The 23,741-nt window shown below is 37.4% G+C and overlaps 1 protein-coding gene across 1 annotated transcript in view; it reads left to right on the forward strand.

The window, feature by feature from the left end:
* The window catches only part of SLC38A11 (solute carrier family 38 member 11), a 60,635-nt gene extending 37,960 nt beyond the window's left edge, over positions 1-22,675 (forward strand). The window contains exons 10-12 of the mRNA XM_008687037.2: positions 2,348-2,460; positions 5,025-5,156; positions 22,289-22,675. Of these exons, the coding sequence (XP_008685259.1) occupies positions 2,348-2,460; positions 5,025-5,156; positions 22,289-22,582 (539 nt within the window). The 3' untranslated portion in view covers positions 22,583-22,675. The remainder of the gene's footprint in view (positions 1-2,347; positions 2,461-5,024; positions 5,157-22,288) is intronic.
* The last annotated feature ends 1,066 nt before the right edge of the window (positions 22,676-23,741 follow it).

The raw sequence follows: 23,741 nt of genomic DNA on the forward strand, positions 1-23,741 counted from the left end.
TTATTTATCCCATTCTTGCCTTAAACACAAAACATCATCTTTCCCACAAAACTGGCCCCACGCCTCCTCCCCTTTTCCACCACCGCACCACCCCACACTGAATTTATTTCTTTTTTCCCCCTTCACCCAGGCCCAACAGCTGAATGGCTATCTCTTCTCCTTCCTTTGACCTGTGCACTCACTCCTCTGTGTAGTATAATACCCGGGGTAATCTGACAGCCCGCTAAATGCTATGATTCAAACATGTCACAGCTTTTGCAGGTCTATTATCTCATTTGACCTTGTAATAACCCTATGAAGGTAAGTGGAATAACTAGTTTTACCCCCTGCTTAAAACACAAAGAGGTGAAGGAACTTGCCCAAGCTGGCAGGTGACAAAGTAGAAAACAAGTCTCCTGACTTCCAGTTCAATTTTCTTTCCATTCTCTCTTGCTGTCTACCCCAGTTTGGTCAAGTGCGACCCATTAAAAACTGTCTCTTATCCTCCAGCTCCTCTTCACTTAGTTTTCAGATGATACTAGGTACTCTTGGGTGTACTGTTTCAAACAGAGGTTACAGGTGACTATGATTATAGGCAGAGATTTCTCAAGAAAGAAAGAAAAAAGTAAAAACGGCTTCAAACAAAGTGTTACCAATGCCATCAAAAATATAATCTATGTATGTGCCATTAGAGTGTGGCAATGAAGTGACCGTGAAAGTCTTGATAAAAATTGTGTTTCAAAATATTGCCATGTATCACTATTGCTACATCATTTGCCAAGGTGAATGGCCTGTAGGCTCCAGTCTGTACAAAACCTTGGTTTTTAAATGCTTTCCCTGTGGAACATAAGCCCTTTTTCTTAGTCACACCTTCCTAGTGTTGTTATCAGTGGTAATTGCTTAGACATAATTAAATCTTTATATAACAAAGCTGACAGGTTGGTTTTGGTTTGGGCTTTTTGTTTTTGTTTTTTTTAACCTAGCTATAATTCCCGAAAATGTACTTGGACTCAAGCTGGAATAAGGTGACATTGTTTCGTCAGGCCATTTCATTTTAGGCAAATCTGGTCTTACCTGTGCAAACTGCATGCTTCTTTTCTTTTCCCTTTTCGTAGATAAATTTCAGCTTGTGAGGCAGTAAAGAACTCGAGTTTGTTCTTGACATTCTCACTTTTTACTGAAGGTTAGTGAACAGGGACCTTCTGACCTCTTTTCTGAGTGATAGAACCTTTTTAGTCAACCTTGAAGCAGGTCTCTGCCTGGACTGCTTGTGGTTTAATCCCTTTCTGCCTAAAAGGGACCCTAGAAAGTAATGTACATTTGTTCCAATTGATAGGGGGAGGAGAGAAAAGTCATTAAAGTAAAGTCTTGGCAGAGGCGGGTCACTTACCTTTTTAATTAAAAAAAAAGGACTGAAGTATAGTTTTGTTTTCTTTTTAAACAGTGTGGTAGTGTGTGACTTTGATCTGATTTTTCTATTCAGTCTAACTGGGAAATGTGACCCAAATTTTAAAATGTAACCATGTTATATTTAGGAAATAAATTGGCCCAAATATTTTTTGTTTCAGTATTGGGAAATGACATGACTTCTGGGCCCTCATTAGATCCCTCTATTTCTTCATAGATGTCAGAGAAAATATAGTCTCTAAATAAGAATTGGTTCAAGGTGTGCATGGTCCATGTTTAGTTTGAAACTAATTAAAATATAATGCTTTTCCTCAGGAAAAAAACATATTTTCACAGCTTTAAGTCAATGCTCTTGCACTCGGGCTCATCAGATACCATGAAATGTGAATCCTCGCTGTGGCCCTGGGTCTGGGATTAAACCCTATAGCATGATATACAGAAAATTCAGCTCCCCAGATGCACTGGTCTACTCTTCCTTTCAGGATTGCCCTTGATCTAAGAATAACATTTCAAAAGGAAATCTGTTTATTTTAACAGACTTTTTTTTTTTTTAATAACGAAGTCATTTATTTATCAGAAACAAAGACCAGAAACAAGTTTATAAAGCTAGTGCACAAGAATTTAGGGAGTTGATTCAGGTGTCAGAAGACAATGGATCAAAGTATTTTTCAGAAGCTGATACAAATTTAAGGCAGATCTACTCAAAACAAACAATGAGAGTAAGAGAAAAACTGTCACTGATGAATTCATCTTCAAGTGGAACATGTGTAAGTTTTTATATCGGTCAATAATTATATAGTTATTGCAAGCAAAAAACTTGTATTTAGACTTGGCAGTCTATTCTATTAATTAAATGGAGTTTACGGAGCGCCACTTATATAATAAATATCCAATATCTGATTTGTTAGATATTTCTCTCAAATATTCAGTTGAAATAAATCTATTTCATATTATTCTCTAGGAGACTTATTTGAAAACTATTGCAGAAATGATGATTTGGTAACATTCGGAAGGTTCTGTTATGGAGTCACTGTCATTTTAACATACCCAATTGAATGCTTTGTGACTCGAGAGGTAAGCACAACTCCTTTCCAACATTTTACCTAGTCAATCCCTCTACTACATTTAATTTAGGAAGATTTGTAAGTAATTTAATTCTGCAAATTCACAAGTGCACGACAAGTCATATAATTTATAAAAGTTTCTTTTTCAACCAGCTTAAAGATACATTTATATTCAGATGTTTACAAGTCACTTTTTCAAAAGTTGGATTTGAAGATCATGTTTGGTGGTTTAGTTTATATTAGCATAAGTATAAATATTTATACAACTGCATTCCAAAATGAATGCCAGCCTTTAATAGAGCCAAACTAAGTTGTTTTTTCTTAAAAGCATTCTTACAAAGAAATTAAGTACTAAGTTTTAAAACACATTTTACAAAATCGTCCTTTTGCTAAGACGTTTTATACGTCAATGTGTAGTAATGGCCACCAAAGTTGCCTTTAACAGATCTCGATCACTTTTGTTATTTTGAAAAAACTAAAATGTCTTATTGTCTTTGGAAAATGAAAATTCAATTTAAACACTAGTTTTACAGATATATTTCATTTATAGATTTGTACAAATATATTTATATTTTTACACCACGTAAAATAATAGAGGTAGTATATTACATATGTATGTATTTGTGAGGTATTTTTACCATATGTATGGATTTGTGAAGGACGATTAAGTGAAAAAGAACTCATTGTTTTTGTGTAAAGCTGGATAATACGGCTTGTCAGGAATCCCCTATACAGTCAGCAAAAAATCCACTGTAGCAGTCAGCAGAAAAACACGATCCTGCTCCACAGTGGTTCTTTTCAGCAATCACACTGAAAAGGGCTTAGTTTTAGGATCTATTCCTAGAGGCTGTTTACACAGTGCACCATGTGAATGCGTCTAATGTGTGAAGTGAAACGCCTACAGAGCTTGAAATACGCTAATCCGCTGGCTTCTAGAGGAAGACCTATGCTTACCTTATGCCAGTTTGGGGGGTAAGAAACTGCTCTGGGAAATGGAATAAGGAAATGTTCAGCACTATGTATATCCTTTACAATTAGCACTTGTCCTCGTTTACAAATGTGTCACTCACAGGCCAGTTCTCCACCTTGAGTATAAGGGAGAAGTAGAGTAAACTTAACTTGAGGAAGATTTTTGAAATCTAAGAACCCTTAAAAATTTTTGCTCTTGTTGGATGCAGGAAATGGTTTTATTTTAGCTTCTGCCCAGTACTTGGGTTCAAATCTGATCTGTGGATCAGTGGTGACAGATGGTACATTCTCATGTGGTTTCTGGTGAACTGCTTGTGGACCATCTGAGTCATTCCACCTGCACAGCTTATGTCTTTAGTCCTTAGAACTTGTTTCCTCTCTAGCTGCCGTGACAGAAAGATAGAACTAAATCAAGATCTCTGCCATGGCAACACATACTAGGCAGAGGAACCGCAAATATACTTCACTCATTCACTTCTTTTTTCTCTCCATTCTACACACACGTACACACACACACACACACACACGCAGTTAGCATAAACACAGTCAGAGCCATCTCTACTCATAGGTAGAGTAATCAGCCACATACAAGAGTGCCAAAAATCCTGTCCGTACCTCTGATGAATATCTCTCACTAGTTTGCCATACTCAGTGATTTTTCTACTATTATAATCATATATTAGAAACTTCTATAAGAATGAATTTTAAATATTTGAAAAACATCACCAATTGTAAAACCATAAATGAGTAAACGTTATTAATATTCCTGGTAATTATTAGCAGGGTTATGGCAGTGTCCAGTCTGTGAGGAATGTTACTTATCTAGGAATATTAGATAGATAACAGCTTGGAGGGTTGGCTTCATTAAGGTCCTCCAGCATCTGACCTTCTACCATTTCCAACTCTTGCCTCAGGGTTCTCTTGTACAGAGTCAACCCTATTCAGATTGTCTCCTTCTTGTCTTCCACAGGTATCTTTCCTGTTCGTTCCTCTTTTGCTCTTTTCACACTGTTGCCTCAGTCTCTAATTCTGCTGTAAATACTACCCATGTTTCAAACCCTACCTCAAGCCAAGGTAGGACAAGGATATTTCAGGATTGCTATAAAGCTGATTACTCTAAGAAGGATGGATCTAAGTAACTAAAGCTCCTTCTAGTTCTAAATTCTATTTGATCTTTTTTATCCAGTCATAAATTGATTATTTGTTTTCTCTCCAATCTCTTCTCATTCAAATAATCTAAATAGCATCCATAGTTTCTGTTAGTGGCAACCTTGTTGGACTCAAATACTTTATAAGGTAACTTCCCAAGATCTTTCTTACACTTGAGAAATATGTTTTTTCACACATAATATACCATGTTTTGGGTCTGTAATATAATCTACCACCTGCCTAATAATTAAGTGAAGAATACTTGTTATTGAAATGCGTGTTTGCCTATGTGTAAGTACTTTGAAAAAGACAGGACATTCATATGGCTTAAGATTTGATTGATTGCCTTACTGGTAGTGTTTTATATAGTCCTAAGTGCTATAATATGATATACTTTTTTAATAAGTCCTGCATGTCTCTGAGAATCCCTCTCTAAATAATGTGTTTATTTGACAGGTAATTGCCAATGTGTTTTTTGGTGGGAATCTTCCATTGGTCTTCCACATTATTATAACAGTGGTTATCATTATTGTAGCCATGGTTACATCATTGCTGATTGACTGCCTTGGAAAAGTTTTAGAACTCAATGTAAGTACATTTAAAGATTTACACCTTCCATTCTAAAAATCCCTTTAAAGATAATGTTTACATTTAATGAAGGATGTATTTTCCGTGACAAAGGTATCAGTTTCTGAATTGGAATGAAAATGTGTTTGTTATAATAAATATTACAATGATGATTTTGTGTACTTTATAAGACTATATACTTTTAGAGCAGTGGCTCTCCAATGGGGAAGATTTTGCCCCTCTTCACCCAGGGAACATTTTTGGTTGTCACAGGTGGATAGGTGGGTGCTACTGGCATCTATTGGGAAAGTCTGGGGATGCTGCTGAAGTCCCCACAATGCACAGGACAGCCCCCATCATAAAGAATTATCCAATCTAAAATGTTTTCAGTAGTGCTCAGGTTGAGACACCCTGGTTTGGAGCACTTTTTCATATTTTATTTTCTATAATACATAAATATTACTAAAAATAACTATTAGGTGGATCTGGAAGTTGCTGCATAAAAATAGGTCTAGAGGGATTCATTAAATATGTGTGAATGAAGAGAATTATATCCATACCCCACATTCACTTACCACAGCCCAAGTTCTTTTTCTTTAAAATATTTTGTTTCCCTTTCTAGACCTTTCCCTCATAATCTCTATTGCTCTCTCCCAAGTCTATGTCCTCATGATATCACATCTGAATTAATACTGGCTTTTTATTTCAACTAGCACATATATAAGTTCTGCTTCTAGTTTATCAAGACAATGCTTAAAAATCTCTACTTTCCTACCAGAGCAAGCATAAACTCTGTTGCCTCTATAATCTGACCCCACGCCTTCTATGGAAAGTTATTTACCATTTACTTTCCACCTTTAGCTCTAGTCAATCTTATTTTTGGCCAATGAGTAAGCTGTATTAATCCTTTCTTTTATCCTTTGGCTTATGTTTATTCTTTCGTAATTCTTATTTTCTTTTCATTTCTGTCCAAATCTTACAAAGATTTAAGGTCTAGTGCAACTTCTAACTCATTTATTTGTTGATCAAATATATATTATTACTATATAATTGAGATACAATGATGGGAAGAAATCAGAAAGGATCCATGCTTTCATGGAGAATACAATCTCACAAATAAACATGAAAAGTTCAGCTGCTATGTAAATCAAGAAGAAGAGAAAGAAAAGAGATGGATTCCCAAAAGGCATCTATGAGAAAAGATTAACAGGATTTGGTGACAAAGGGGGTTTGAGGGACACATCAAGAATGGCTCCTTGGTTCTACTTTGTGGAGCTGGGACAATGATGCCATCTGGTGAGAAATGAATAGAAATGGTTCTACCACTTTAGAGTCATTAATCTTCCTCTTCTACAATCCTTATGGAATTTCTACTCAGAATCCCACCACTCAGGATTTATTAATTATGCACCACAGGAAGGGCAGATTTTTACAGATGGGATCCCAAGTCATTAATTACTCACTCCATTGACAGTTGAGGGATAGGTGAAGATCTCATTGCCTGTGCCCAAGACACTACTCCCTCCAGAGGCCACCTGGATTTGAAGTTCCAGACAAAAGCAGATTCAGTCAGTAATTCATTCTTGGGGATGTTCTTGTAGCAGGGAATATGAAGACTAGGGAGTAGGCAGCATCCCCAAACCACTGAAGCCTGCGGAATTATCTATTCCACCAGCAATGGACAGAAAGCTCATAGGAGAGATGCATAAATATGAAAGGCAACTTTCACCTACTTCTCAGTTTTGCATAGACCAAAGGCTAGAAGGTTCATACAAAATCATGTCACATTCCAACCTTGATCTATGTAAGTGGATGACTGCTACCTAAATGCACTAGCTTGATTTATGTATTGTTATCATGTATCATGTACTGTTTGGACTGTCCATAAGCTTGCCTTCCCCATGAAAGAGTAAGTTCTTTGAAGATAAGAATGATATTTAGCTGCCTCTTCCATCCTCCACAGTATATGACATAGTGCTAAAAACACAGTGCTCAAATTACTGCATGGGCAATTGCCCCTTGGGACCACAGATCAGGAACTGTGACTACAAATGTTCCTGGACATAAAAGACATCCTTTAGTGTAGCACCGGGATATTAAGTGTTACCAAAAATTGATGGCATTGACAGTGCTTTCATCTGTGCTGAGGTATGATCAACATAATGATTCATAGATTTGTTATTTCTTACTTTGTTAAATGTCTCATTTGAGTTCACATTTATTGCGTGTCTTTTTAATATTGTAGAATTTTGATATGAAAACTTTTTTATCAACTGTCTGATAGCTCATCACATGTTGATAGCCTAACAATTTTTATTCCCTTTCAGTTAAGCAAGCACATACATATTGCTTATTTTTTTGTAATGATATATTTTTGTAAATATTACCATAACTTTCTGTTAATTCCTTATCTCTCTGACACTTGCACAACAAAATTGTAAGTACTTAATTACATTAAATATTCCCTATTGTATTTATGTTAAAATTTTTGTGGTTAAGACAGAATTCTAGTATTATAGAATAATAAAGGAAGAATGTTGGGTGAGTGTCTGTTATAAAGTCAACATCTGAGCTGGTTGTGGAGGACTATTTTTAAAAATTTAAAACATGGGGCGCCTGGATGGCACAGCAGTTAAGCCTCTGCCTTCGGCTCAGGGCGTGATCCCGGTGTTATGGGATCGAGCCCCACATAGGGCTCCTCCGCTATGAGCCTGCTTCTTCCTCTCCCACTCCCCCTGCTTGTGTTCCCTCTCTTGCTGGCTGTTTCTATCTCTGTCGAATAAATAAATAAAATCTTTTTAAAAAAATTTAAAACATGATTCTATATCCTTAGATATTTTTAAAACCTGCTTATATAATATTCATTAAAAGACAATTAAAAAAGAGATTTAAAGTTGTCTGTTACAATCAAATAACCCAAAACAATTACACTAGGTTTAGAGAAGTGAGCCCATAATTATGAATGAAGGGGGAGAGATTACAACTAACACCAAGGAAATAGAAACAACCATTAGAAACTATTATCAACCACTATACACCAATAAATTAAACAACCTGGAAGAAATGGACGCCTTCCTGTAAACCTATAAACTACCAAGACTGAAACAGGAAGAAATTGATTATCTAAACAGACCAATTAATCGTGAAGAGATTGAAGTAGTGATCAAAAACCTCCCAAAAAACAAGAGTCCAGGGCCTGATGGGTTCCTTGGGGGAATTCTACCAAACATTCAAAGAAGAAATAATACCTATTCTCCTGAAGCTGTTTCCAAAAATAGAAACAGAAGGAAAACTACCAAATTCATTTTATGAGGCCAGTATTACCTTGATCCCCAAACCAGGCAAAGACCCCATCAAAAAGGAGAATCACAGACCAATATCCCTGATGAATATGGATGCCAAAATTCTCAGCAAGATCCCAGCTAATAGGATCCAACAGTACATTAAAAGGACTATGCATCACAACCAAATGGGATTCATCCCTGGGATGCAAGGGTGGTTCAACATTCACAAATAAATCAGTGTGATAGATCACAATAAGTGAAGAGACAAGAACCATATGATCCTCTCAATTGATGCAGAAAAATCATTTGACAAAATACAGCATCCATTCCTGATTAAAACCCTTCAGAGTGTAGGGATAGAGGGTATATTCCTCAATTTCATAAAAAACCATCTATGAAAAGCCTACAGCGAATATCATTCTTAATGCAGAAAAGCTGAGAGCCTTTCCCTTAAGATCAGGAACACTACAAGGATGCCCACTCTCAACGTTATTGTTCAACATAGTACTAGAAGTCCTAGCAACAGCAATCGGACAACAAAAAAGAATAAAAGGTATTCAAATCAGCAAAGAAGTCAAACTCTTTCTCTTCGCAGATGACACGATACTTTACATGGAAAATCCAAAAGACTCCACCCCCAAATTACTAGAACTCATAGAAAAATTCAGTAATGTGGCAGGATACAAAATCAATGCTCAGAAATCAGTTGCATTTCTATACACTAACAATGAGACTGAAGAAAGAGAAATTAGGGAATCGATTCCATTTACAATAGCGCCAAAAACCATAAGATATCTCCGAATAAACTTAACCAGAGAGGTAAAGGATCTATACTCTAGAAACTACAAAACACTGATAAAAAAAACATTGAAGAAGACACAAAAAGATGGAAAAACATTCCATGCTCTGGATCGGAAGAATAAACATAGTTAAAATGTCTATGCTACCCAGAGCAATCTACACTTTCAATGCCATCCAGATCAAAATACTAATGACATTTTTCAAAGTACTGGAACAAACAATCCTAAAATTTGTGTGGAACCAGAAAAGATCCTGAATCACCAAGGAAATGTTGAAAAAGAAAAACAAAGGTGGGGGCATCACTTTGCCTGATTTCAAGCTATACTACAAAGTTGTGGTCACAAAGACAGCATGGTACTGGCACAAAAACAGACACATAGACCAATGGAACAGAATACAGACTCCAGAAATGGACCCTCGACTCTATGGTCAACTAATCTTTGATAAAGCAGGAAAATCATCCAGTGGAAAAAAAGATAGTATCTTCAATAAATGGTGCTGGGAAAATTGGACAGCTATATACAGAAGAATAAAACTTGACCACTCTCTCACACCATACACAAAGATAAACTCCAAATGGATAAAGACCTCGATGTGAGACAGGAATCCATCAAAATCCTGGAGGAGAACATAGGCAGCAACCTCTATGACATCAGCCACAGCAAGTTCTTTCGCGACACATCTCCAAAGGCAAGAGAAACAAAAGAAAAAATGAACTTGTGGGACTTCATCAAGATAAAAAGCTTCTGCACAGCCAAGGAAACATCAAAAAAACTAAGAGGCAGCCCACGAATGGGAGAAGATATTTGCAAATGACACTACAGATAAAAGACTGGTATCCAAGATCTATAAAGAACTTCTCAAACTCAATATAAAAGAAACAAATAATCAAATCAAAAAATGGGCAGAAGATATGAACAGACACTTTTCCAATGAAGACATACAAATGGCTAACAGACACATGAAAAAATGTTCAATATCATTAGCCATCAGGGAAATTCAAATCAAAACCACATTGAGATACCACCTTATGCCAGTTAGAATGGCAAAAATGGACAAGGCAAGAAACAACAATTGCTGGAGAGGATGTGGAGAAAGGGGAACCCTCTTACACTGTTGGTGGGAATGCAAGTTGGTACAGCCACTTTGGAAAACAGTATAGAGGTCCCACAAATTTAAAAATTGAGCTACCCTATGACCCATCAATTGCACTACTTTTACCCCAAAGGTATTTACCCCAAAGATACAGACGTAGTGAAGAGAAGGGCCATATGCACCCCAATGTTCATAGCAGCATTGTCCACAATAGCTAGACTGTGGAAGGAGCCGAGATGCCCTTCAACAGGCGAATGGATAAAGAAGCTGTGGTCCATATATACAATGGAATATTACTCAGCCATCAGAAAGAAAGATTACCCAACATTTGCATCAACATGGATGGGACTGGAGGAGATCATGCTAAGTGAAATAAGTCAACCAGAGAAAGACAATTACCATATGGTTTCACTCATTTGTGGAACATAAGGAATAGCAGGGAGTTCAGTAGGAGAAGGAAGGGAAGAATGAGGGGGGGTGGTAAAAAGAAGGGGAAATGAACCACGAGAGACTATGGACTCTGGGAAACAAACTGAGGATTTTAGAGGGGAGGAGGGTGAGGGGATGGGCTAGCCCAGTGATGGGTATTAAGGAGGGCAAGTATTGCATGGAACACTGGGTGTTATATACAAACAATGAATCAGGGAGCACTACATCAAAAACTAATGATGTACTGTATGGTGACTAACATATCATAATAAAATAAAAAAAAAAGTGAGTCCATAACTATATGGTCAATTAATCATTGGCAAAGCAGAAAGAATATGCAACAGGAAAAGACAGTCTCTTCAACAAATGGTTTTGGGAAAACTGGATAACAACATGCAAAAGAATAAAACTGGACTTTCTTACACCCAACACAAAAATAAATTCAAAATGGATTAAAGACCGAAATGTGAGACTTGACACTATAAAAATCTTATGGGAGAACACAGGCAGCAGTAACCCATTTGACATCAGCCATAGCAACTTCTTGCTACATATGTCTCCTGAGGCAAGGGAAACAAAAGTAAAAATAACCTATTGGGACTACATCAAAATAAAAAGTTTCTGCACATAGATGAAAACAACCAACAACACTAAAAGGCAACCTATGGAATGAGAGAAGATATTTGCAAATGACATCTGATAAAGGGTCAATATCCAAAATATATAAAGAACTTAACAAACTCAACACCCCAAAAATGAATAATCCAATTAAAAAATGGGCAGAAGACATCCAGATGGCCAACGGACACATGAAAAGATGCTCAACATCACTCATCATCAGGAAAATACAAATCAAGACTACAATGAGATGTCACCTCACACCTATCAGAATGGCTAAAATTAACAACACAAGAAACAATAGATGTTGGCAAGAATGTGAAGAAAGGGGAATTCTATTGCACTGCTGGTGGGAATCCAAACTGGTGCACTCATTCTGGAAAACAGTGTGGAGTTTCCTCAAAAAGTTAAAAATAGAACTATCCTATGACCCAGCAATTGCACTACTAGTCATTTACCCAAAGAATACAAAAATACCAATTCAAATGTTTATAGCAGCATTCTCTACAATAACTAAATTATGTAAACAGCCTAAATGTCCATCGAGTGATGAATGCATAAAGAAGATGTGGCACACATACAAAATGGAATATTACTCTGTCTTAAAAAAGAATGAAATCTTGCCATTTGCAACAACATGAATGGAGCTAGAGAGTATTGTGCTAAGTGAAATAAGTCAGAGAAAGACAAATACCATATGATTTCACTCATATGTGGAATTTAGGAAACAAACAAGCAAAGGGGGAAAAAAGAGAGGGAGGCAAGCCAAGAAACAGACTCTTAACTATAGAGAACAAACTGATGGTTATGAGAGGGAAGGTAGGTGGGGGATGGGTTATGCAGGTGATAGGGATTAAGGAGAGCACCTGTGATAAGCACCAGGTATTGCATGGAAATGCTGAATCACTAAGGGCATTTTGTGAGAATGTAATAAAATACAGGATCTCCATTCTTTTACAGATCACCTGAGCGTATGTTTTTCCAATGAACAAAAGTCTTCTGGCATTCACAACAACATATTCAGGTCTTTACTCAACTCCCTTTGTGTGGACATTTGTCATGTTTAATACAGCAAGATGAGGCATCATTTCTCTCAGTAACTAATGTAGGCCGGATCATGTAACACGTTAGAAGTACTTAAAGCATGCTATGTTCCACTTCAGAATGACAGTATGAGCTAACATGTATTGCTTACTCTGTGCCAAGTGTTTTGCATGTGTTATCTTCCTTAATCTGTATTAGTTTTGCAGATGAAGAAACTGAGGCACAGAGTGATTAAATAGTTCAAACTAGCTGTAAGTGGCAGAATCAAGATTTGAACACAGGCTTTCAGCCCCTATAGCCCACATTTTTAATTATTATGCTAGCCTAAGGTTTCCTAAATAGAAGGCTTTAAATTATGTAAAATAAGTAGGTTCATTTCTCTATCCAATTTTTTAAATGTTTTTTTATTATATTATGTTAGTCACCATAAAATACATTCCTGGTTTTTGATGTAAAGTTCGATGATTCATTAGTTGCGTATCACACCCAGTGCACCATGCAATACGTGCCCTCCTTACTGCCACATCTGGCCTCCATTCTCCCACCCCCTCCTCTGAAGCCCTCAGTTTGTTTCTCAGAGTGCATAGTACCACCAGTAACTGTTCCCAACCCCTACAGTTACACCTTGCTGTCGCTTTCTTCCCTACAGATCTTCCTAGTTCCTTATGTTCCATAGATGAGAGAATGTATGATGGTGTCTTTCTCTAGCAGAAACATTTCATGGCATTATCTCCTCAGTAAAGAAAAGTCCCATGTCAACAAATATTGAGAACGTGTTCTGATAGCTGATAATATTCCATTATATATGGACGCACCATTCTTAATCCGTCATCTGTTGAAGGGGCATTTTTGGTTCTTCATTTGATTTATTGTGTATGGCCAATATGCTGCTCTAGGACATTCGGGGTGCATATGGCCCTTCTCTTCCTATCTAGTTGTATCTTTGGGGTAATACCCAATAGTGCAATGGCTGGAGTCATAGGGTAGCTCAATTTTTAACTTTTAAAGGGACCTCCCACATGTTTTCCAGAGTGACTCTGACCAACTTGCATTCCACCAACATTAAGTAGGAGGGATCCCATTTCTCCACATCCTCTCTCACGTAGCAATTGTTGTTCTTGCCTTTGTCAATTTTTGCCATTCTAAACTTTGGTAATAGTGGTATCTTAGTGGTAGGTTTTGATTTGAATTTCTGATGGCTAATGATTTTGAACATTTTTCATTGTGTCTGTTTAGCCATTTGTATGTATCATTGGAAAAGTGTCTGTTCATATCTTTCTGTCCCATTTTATGATTTGTTTATTTGTTTCAGTGTACGTATTGAGTTTGAGAGTTACTGAGATCTTGGATGCCAGTCTTTTTATCTGTAGTGTCATTTAGCAAATATCTTCTCCCGTTCCGTGGGCTAGCCTCATAGTTTTTGACTGTTTCTTGCCCACTGTGAGAAGCTTTTATCTTGATGAAGTCACACAAGTTCATTTATCTTCTGTTTTCTCTTGCCTTTGGAGATGTAAGTCATGAAAAAGGTTGCGTTGGCTGATGTTATAGAGGTTGCTGCCTACTGTGTTCTCCTCGGGATTTTGATGGATTCCCTGTATCACATCAAGGTCTTTTCATCCATTGGAGTTTATCTTTGTGTATGGTGTGAGAGAGTGGTCAAAGAGTTTCATTCTTTTTGCATGTAGATGTCCAATTTTCCCAGCACCATTTATTGAAGGACTTGTCTTTTTCCACGGGATGTTTTCCTGCTTTATCAAGGATGTAGTTGCCCAAAATGCCAGGGTCCATTTCTGGGTTCTCTATTTCTGTTCCATTAGTCTATAGGTCTGCATTTTTGTGCCAGTACCATGCTGTCTTTGTGATCACAGCTTTGTAGTACAGCTCGAAATCTGGCATTGTGATACCTACTTTGTTTTTCCTTTCAACAGTTCCTTGGAGATTGGGGCCTTTTCTGGTTCCCGCCTGAGATGGCTATTTGCTCCAGTTCTTTGAAAAAAATGTCGAGGTATTTTGATGGGATAGCATTGAAAATGTGTGGATTTGCTCTGGGTAAGCATGGACATTTAACTATATTCTTCCCGATCCATGAGCATGGAATATTTTCCATCTTTTTCATCTTTCTCAATGTCTTTCAAGAATGTTATCTTAATTTACAGAATATAGGTACTTTAATCGTTCTAGAGTAAGTTAATTCCAAGGTGGATGTAGGTTTTTGGTATTATGTATGAATGGGATGGCGGATTTAAAATCTCATGCTATTTAGGTCTCTTTTATTGGTGTGTAAATTTTTGTGACAGAATTTTTCTGGTGATTGGATTTTTGTAAGGCATGAAATGGATTTGTCTACTTGGCTAAGCTGGTTTAAAGACCGGACACTACTGATTTCATATGAAATACTCGTGCTATCTCCATGACCAGAACAAATTTGAAAAGCTTCTTATGAAATTTGAATACCACTTTGGTCCACTTTTTATTATCTGAATTTGCTTTGTTTTTGAGACTCTATTTTCATATTTGGGAGCCAATAATTATTTGGCGAGGAGTGGGCATCCTTGTCGTGTTCCTGATCTTAAGGAAAAGGCTTCCAGCTTTTCCTCATTGAGAATGATATTTGCTGTAGGCTTTTCATAAATGGTTTTTATGAGATTGAGGAATGTACCCTCTATCCCTACACTCTGAAGGGTTTTAATCAGGAAAGGATGCTGTATTTTGTCAAATGCTTTTTCTGCATCAATTGAGAGGATCATATGGTTCCTGAGTCTTTTCTTGTTGATATGATCTATCACGCTGATCGATGTGAATGTCGAACCATGCTTGCATCCCAGGTATGAATCCCACTTGATCATGATGGATAATCCTTTTAATGTACTGTTGGATTCTGTTAGCCAGGATCTTGTTGAGGATTTTGGCATCCATATTCATTAGGGAAATCAGTCTGTAATTCTCCTTTTTGATGGGGTTTTTGCCTGGTTTGGGGATCAAGGTAATATTGGCCTCATAGAATGAGTTTGGTAGCTTTCCTTCTGTTTCTATTTTTTGAAATGGCTTTAGGAGAATAGGTATTATTTCTTCTTTGAATGTTTGGTAGAATTCCCCAGGAAAACCATCCGGGCCTGGAGTTTTGTTTTTTGGAAGGTTGTTTATCACTGACTCAATCTATTCATAATTAATTGGCCTGTTTAAAAAATCAATTTCTTCCTGTTTCAGTCTTGGTAGTTTATAGGTTTCCAGGAAAGCTTCCATCTCTTCCAGATTGCTTAATTTATTGGCATAAAGCAGTTGATAAAAGTTTCTAATAATCCTTCCAATTTCATTGGTGTTGGTTATGACCTCTCCTTCTTCATTCATAATTTTATTAATTTGGGTCCTTTCTCTATTCTTTTGGATAAGTCTTGCCAGTGGTCTGTCAATTTTATTAATTCTCTCAAAGAACCAGCTTCTAGTCCTGTTGATCTGCTCTACTCTACTCCTGGTTTCTAATTCATTGATTTCTGCTCTAATCTTGTTCAACTGCTTCCTCGTGCAAGGATTAGGCCTGTCCCTCTGTTGCTGTTCCAGCTTCTTGAGGTGACACTATAAAAACTGCATTTTAGATTTTTCTATTCTTTTGAGTGAGGCTTGAATGGCTATGTATTTCCCCCTTAGGACTGCCTTTGCAGTATCCCATAGGTTTTGGACCATTGTGTTTTCATTCTCATTGGTCTCCATAAATTTTTTAAATTGACTTTTGATTTCCTGGTTTATTGAATCATTCCTGAGCAGGATGGTTCTTAGTCTCCAAGTGTTTGAGTTTCTTCCAAATTTTTCCCTGTGGTTGAGTTCCAATTTCAAAGAGTTGTGGTCTGAGAATATGCAGGGAATAATTTCAGTCTTTTGGTATTGGTTGAGACCTGTTTTGTGTCCCAGAACATGGTCTGTTCTTGAGAATGTTCCATGGGCATTAGAAGAGAATGAGTATTCTTTGGTTCTGGGTTGTAGTGTTCTATATATATATATATATCTATGAGTTCCAACTCGTCGAGTATGGCATTCAAAGCCCTTGTTTCTTTGTCGATTTTTTGCATGAGTGTTCTGTCTATTTCTGATAGTGGAGTGTTGAGGTCCCCTACTATTAATGTATTTTTATCTATATGTCTCTTTATTGTGGTTAAGAGTTGGCTTGTGTATCTTGCTGCTCCTGTTGCATATATATTTATAATTGTCATATCCACTTGTTGGATACATCCTTTAAGAATAATATAGTGCCCTTCTGTGTCTCTAACTATAGTCTTTAGTTTAAAATCCAATCTGTCCGATATTAGAATAGCTACCCCAGCTTACTTTTGAGGTCCACTGGTGTGAAAGATGGTATTCCATCCCTTTACTTTCAGTCTGAATGTATCTTTAGGTTCAAAATGAGTCTCTTGTAGATGGCAAATGGATGGGTCGTGTCTTTTTATCCAATCTGCAACCCTGTGGTGTTTTATGGGAGCATTTAGGCCATTTACATTGAGACTGATTATTAAGAGATATGATTTTAATGATGCCATGTTGTCAGTAAAGTCTTTGTTTCTATAGATTGTGACTTTCTGTTCTGTATCACTCTTGGGGCCTTTTTACCTTTATAGAACCCCCCTTAATATCTCCTGTAGGGCTGGTTTCATGGTTACGAAATTGGTCAATGACTGGCGATTCTGGAAGGTCTTTATTTCTCCATCAATTCTGAATGACAGCCTTGCTGGATAAAGGATCCTTGGCTGCATGTTTTTCTCTGAAAGAGCTTTAAAAATGTCCCCCCAACCCTTTCTCTTATTCCAGGTCTGTGTAGACAGGTCTGACGTAATTCTGATACCTTTGCCTTGGTACGTGAGAAATTTCTTTGCCCTGGCCGCTTTCAATACTGTATCCTTGGATCTAATATTTGAGAATTGCACTATGACGTGATGTGGCGTAGGTTTGTCATGGTTGAGCTTGGGAGGGGTCCTCTCTGCCTCTTGGACACGAATGTTTGCTTCCCTTGCTAGATTAGGGAAGTTTTCTGCTACAATTTGTTCAAATATCTCTTCTAGACCTCTGTTTTTCTCCACCCCTCGGGGATGCTGATGATTCTGACATTGGAACGTTTCATTGAGTCAGTAATCTCCCGTAACCTACATTCTTGGGCGTGGATTTTTTTAAGTCCAGATTCTATTTTAGCTTTGTCTTCTACTAACCCATCCTCCAATTCGCTGATACGTTCTTCTGCCTCATTCACCCTGGCCGTCAGAGCCTCTAGTTTTGACGGCATTTGGCTCACAGAATTTTTAATTTCTGCCAGATTCGCTCTCACTTCCACCCTTAGAGATTCTATATTCTCATAAACATTTTCATTAATACTTTTTTCAAGTCTACACATCACCTTGACCATTGTTATTCTGAATTCCATTTCTGATAATTTGGTTATATCCATATCCATTAGTTCTGTGGCAGAGGCCACAGACTCATTGTCTTTTCTTTGCTGGGGGGGATTTCTCCTTCTCGTCATTCTGATGAGGAGAGGGTGTGGGGTTGTCCAGAGCCCAAATTATTGACCGGGGACCCAGGCCATGCGCCCTTGTTTTATAGGGATCTTAGGGATGTGGGCTTCTTGATTTTTCAGCCTGCCTTCTTGGGGAGGGGCCTGCCGCAACCCTGTTTGGGTAGAGTCTCCGTGTCCCCTGCGAGGGGGGATGGGGAAGGGGACACCATGAGCCTGAGCCGGTATTTCCAGGCTTTTGTTCTCTGGCGGCTTTCCCTGGCAGTTTGCTGCGCCTCTTCCGAGAGTAAGAGCAGCAGTGGCCGAATCTCAGCCTCTGTCTCAGAACAGAGGGATCGCGGACCATTCTCCACTGATGTTCTGCATATCTCTGTCCTTTGTGTTTCTAACACCGCCAGCTGCCAGCCGGTTTCAGTCTGCTCTCTCGCCCACCGGTGCCATCCGTGAGTCCACCTGCTCCCCCGTGCAGGTGGCTACCGCTTCCCGGCGCCCGAACGCGGTGGCACCCTCCCCCTTCCGTTTATCTTCCGATATCTGTGCGCAGTTTCATGGCTCCCCACCTCATACCTCAATACTCAGCGCTGGAGATGTTCATTTGTAGAGATCCAGATGTATCTTCTGCGTCTCAGGCTGATTCCGTGGATGTTCAGACTGTTCTGGTACCTATCCAACTCGACTCAGGGGACCGGCTGAAAAAGGGGTCCCTACTCCTCTACCATCTTAACTCCCTCCTCGCTCTCTATCCAATTTTTAAGTTAAAAACCTGTGGATTAAATTTACCTACAAGTGAGGTTAAGAGTAATCTATAATACATATGGTTAGACTTTAATAATGAGTTAAAATCAATACCAGGAGATGAAATAAGATGGAACTGAAAGTTCTTCATCTAAATTAATTTTTAGCTAATAGCTTTTATCTTAGTTAACAATTGTTGTACTCTAAGAATTCTTTTCTACTGTGGTGTCTGAATCACCACTAAGTAGAATAATGATCTTCACTAATGAGATGTGTAATAGAATCAGACCTTCAATTTGCAAAGTTAGGGAAATGCTGTTACTTACTATGACTAGAATAATACAGGATAAATTATTTGGATTTATATTAGTTAATAAAAAGCAAAACCTCATTTAGAGCTTAGTTTCCTTTTTATTTCATTGTTTTCATAGCAGTAGACAATGACATATTTTCCAAAGCAAATGCACCCTCAATTTTAAAGGATTCATTTTAGAAGCAAATAAAATAAACAGAAGCTCCATTCTTGGTATTAAGAATTCAGGATCTGGGCACTGGTGCTGCTATTAGAGAAAAAAGGCATCTACAGTAATTGGGCCCTATGGGTTTTTTACTCACAGTACAAAGAGAAAAGATGAAGCAGCTGGGGCCTGTGGCCAGAGTAACCAGCCCAACAAACACTGTGCACAGCTTAAAGTAGAAGGAAGCAAGCAAGCCAATTACCCATCGCAGCCCACATAGAGAGATACAGTCATCAGGGTGAGCAAGGCATAGTCCAAGCTGCCAAAGACCTCCTGAGTTAGCCAGAGTTTCTCTTTAAGGTATAGGAATACATTTCATGAATCCAAATTGATTACAAAGTAGAAACTTAGAAGAATGTATAAGCATTCTTTTGTTGAGTTTTTAGCTTCTTTGTATCCTTTGAGAGGTTTCTATTCTGGTAGGAGAATTCAGAAAAGTTCCCAATTTGTTTTGCCAGTAAAAATCTTCAACACCTTCTGTTAATTCCTTACAGCAACTGCAGAATGCCGTGGCATCAATAGTGTTATTATCAAAAAGACAGTGCTGCCCTGCCTTTAAAATAAGGCTATATTTTATTTTCCCTTTAATGAAAACTTATGATATTTACATTCTGTCAAGCAATTCCAAAAACTGTTCCAAAGCCAGTGGTGTATTCTCACACAAGTCTATATTAAATCAAATAAGCAGGACGAATTTACAGAAAAAAGAACAGATGGAACTGCTGTATCATTCTACTGATGATCTCGGGTCCTAACAACAACCTCTAGCAAGACTGAGCTTTCAAATATTAAGAAAGTAACTGCTATCTAGACAAGATACTCAACTGGACTTCTTCCAGTACAAACATCAGCTATAGAGTTTTCCCACTAATTGCTACTTTCTCAACTCTTAAGAATTATAGCATAAACAGAACACCCATTGCTTTGGACTACCCAGCAAGTTAGGTTTGGAAGTGTCCCAAAATGCTGACTGATGACAGCTTCTTAGCAGCAGCTGGTGGCGTTTTTCATCCTGATAGCACTTTCAACACTCTGAAGTTCCAAATGAATTAGCTTGACATGTTTGTTCTTATAAAGAGAAGGGGCCCTATACATATACACACCCCACACCCACATACACATATTTATATCTTAATTATTTTTTCATTGTTTTCAAAATTTTTTCGAAGAAAGCAAAGGATAATAATTATTATAAACACAGATGGAGTTCTACAGTATTTTTCTTAAAAGAACATTGTCAGTTTCAAGTGTTTTGAGACAGCTTAGGGAGTCCGTAATTCATTCAATTCTTGCCATATGAAAACTAATTCTTTATATCTGTCTACCTTTGTAGGTATTCATTCGTATGCAAGTACTATGAATGGCAAAATTACATTTTCTATATATTTAAATTAGAATACAGTTTGGCACCTCTTTTCTCATTCTTATATCTCTGGCTGTAGACATTTTCCATGAAGTGTGGTCCCTCTTATTCTTCCCCAAATTTTTAGATAGTGTCTCAACAGTCATTTCATAACATATTCCAATCAACTGCCATTTCTCTGGACTTCTATTTTTGTAAAAGCTAAAAAAGTTATGTTTTTAGAATCATAGATGTAATAGTTCTGGTATGAGGATGGTACTGAGTATAACAGTACTTTTAGTAAATGATGATATTGAGAAAATATTTCTTTTAAAACTATTTTAAGGTATAATCTGTTTTTTACATCATCCAGATTCAAAATCAGTTTTCTGTGATTTTTCCCTGGCGAAATCTACCAAATAATGTGTCAAAAAGATTTTAAATCTCAGGTGATAGGTGTATAGAGTTTCATTATACTATTCTTTCTACTTTTCTATATATTTACATATTTCCATAATAACTTTTTCAAATATAGCAAAACATATATTTTATGGAAAGCTTGCTTTTAATTTTAAACCAATATCACATTTGCTATTGTCTATTTTTAAAAACTTGTGTTTTATGGCTTAAGAGAATGGCATTTGTTATACAATTATATCTAATATATTTTAATAGTATGTTATATTTTGTTTAATATATAATTAATGTTTAATATAATTTTAAAACTATATTGCCTAAAATGCATTAAATTTTAACATTATTTCATTTGCAAAGTGTCTAGTGCAAATTTAGCCTCCTCAAAGGAAAGTATCTTTTCTTTGAAGTCAGTAACTCTTGGTATTTTTTTTTACTTTTTAAAGATTTATTTATTTATTTGAGAGAGAGCACGCATGCACAATATGGTGTGAGTGGGGGGAGGGGCAGAGAGAGAGGGAGAGAGAATCTCAAGCAGATTCCCCACTGAGTGCAAAGACTGACATGGGGCTCCATCTCACAACCGTAAGATCACAACTTGAGCTGAAATCAAGAGTGGAGGCTTAACTGACTGAGCCACCAGGAATCCATCTTGGTATTTTTATAATAGACAACACTACTTCCAATAATTTTCAATCTGACATGCCCCCTCAGGTTGGATTTATCCATAAGCTAATGTAGGGGAGGGTGAATGAGTCATAGTCATTTAGTTCTGCTGTCAATTTTCTAGGGTAATTAACACGTTTAGTTTTACTTGAAGGAGGATTTAGAAATACTATTTCATGTTAAGTGCCCGCGGAGTGGGCACTTTCTTTTCTCTTACAGAGGGACACCTACTTTCACACCAACTCAAGAAAGAGGAAAGATAATATCCCCTGCACACCTCCCAGTAGTCAGTCCCCTCTTATACATAAATGACAAATAGACCGGTCACATTTGAACAGCATAGTAGTTACTCAGCAATTTGAAATAAGAATATAAGAAAATGCGATGTGCTGAAAATATGGGACATTTCAAGGTTTTGCCAGAAGTTGGTCTTCCCTTCTGCTTTATTTTCTAAATTATTATTTTCTGATCATTTTTTCTTGTCTGATACACTATTATTTTATTCTTCTCCTTTGTAAATATATCATCAGAAAGAGGAAAACCTATTCTTAAGTCTTTCTTGGGTTATTCTTCTTTCCCTTGGTTGATTCAACTAAACCTATTAAACTTTTAACATGTACAAAGACAAGTACGTTTTGAAAATGTATTTCAAAAACTGTCCAAAGAATGCTCCCTTTGGTAACATAGTGTTATTTCTTGTTTTCAATATACAGGGTGTGCTCTGTGCCGCTCCACTGATTTTTATCATTCCATCAGCATGCTATCTGAAACTATCTGAAGAACCAAGGACACACTCAGATAAGATTATGTCCTGTGTCATGCTTCCTGTCGGTGTCCTGGTGATGGTTGCTGGACTCGTCATGGCCATCGCAAATCCTCAAGACTGCACCCATGGGCAGGAAATGTTCTACTGCTTTCCTGACAATCTCTCCCTCACAAACATCTCAGTTTCTCATCTTCAATTGACAACACGATTTCCAGTTTTAAATAGCAGTATCTTTCAATGAGTTGACATATTTTCAAAGGTACATATGTTTTCAGAGACTTCTAAACCACATCATATTCACACACGTTTTAGTCTGTATATTATAAAACTATTATTTCTGCATTTATCAGATTTGGTTTTCTTTACTCTTTAGTCCAATATAAAAGATAAAGAGGAAAAGAAAATTGAATGTATTTTTTTGTTTTATTGCTTTATTTTAAACAAAATTCATGTTTTGTTTTAATGACTGTGCTGCCTTAATCTCAACTGCAGGAGGAAAAGTGAAGCCCTTGGCCCTTGCTGCCATCCTCTCAAAGCATTATTCTTTTATTCAATAGATGAGACAACATACTGCACTCCAAAATAAGTCGGTGATTGTGGGTTGGCATTTTGTGTATGTATCCTTTATGAGAAAAAATTTTTGTGTCTTTTAAAGTTTATGGAATCGAAGAGAAGGCAAACTGAAAACTATTAAAAGGAATAGATATCCCAAGAGCAAAGTGAAAGTCTCCATTACAATTTCAGCAGATCCCTTGTTTAGAGGGGAGTGAATCCCTGGAGAAGTGAGTAAAGTCCTTCCCATGTTAAGAAGCATAAATAATAGACTGTTCAGAGCAAGATGTGTGAGAAATCAAAATTACCTCTCAAATTTTGATCCTGTGGGAATACAATGGTAGTGCCATTAAATAAATTATAAAGCAGGGAGGAAAACCACAAGTTGTTCTCGGGCACAAGCCCAAGAGATCGGTTATGTGTCAACTTTGGACCTGTTGAATTTCAAGTACTGACAGGAGTATACAATCAGAAGCTGAACTTTGAGACTAGAAGCTTGCAAGAAGAATCAGGACCCCAGAAGAAGGGTTCTCACTCCTCTGGGATCCTCAGAGAGATTCTCGAGAGTGCTTGTTGGTTGGCTGGACTCTGTAGAAGCAGACACTCAGATGGAGTTTGGCATGCAGGTGTTTATTAAGGATCATCACTAATGGAAGAGAGGCAGAAAGCAGGATTGGGAGGGCAAGATGGAACTGCAAGGCAGGCCAACAAAGCCTCAGCCAAGTCCATGGAAGACTGGAACATATGTGGCCCATCAGAGTTGTCCCTGTTTGGGTGAAATAGCCAACTTTTATTATTGCTGCCTCCATCTGTCCTTGAATGTGGGTACCTGTGAAGGCCGAGCCCTT

The sequence above is a fragment of the Ursus maritimus genome, unplaced genomic scaffold (assembly GCF_017311325.1).
Source record: "Ursus maritimus isolate PB19 unplaced genomic scaffold, ASM1731132v1 scaffold_1, whole genome shotgun sequence".
NCBI classification, from domain to species: Eukaryota; Metazoa; Chordata; class Mammalia; order Carnivora; family Ursidae; genus Ursus; species Ursus maritimus.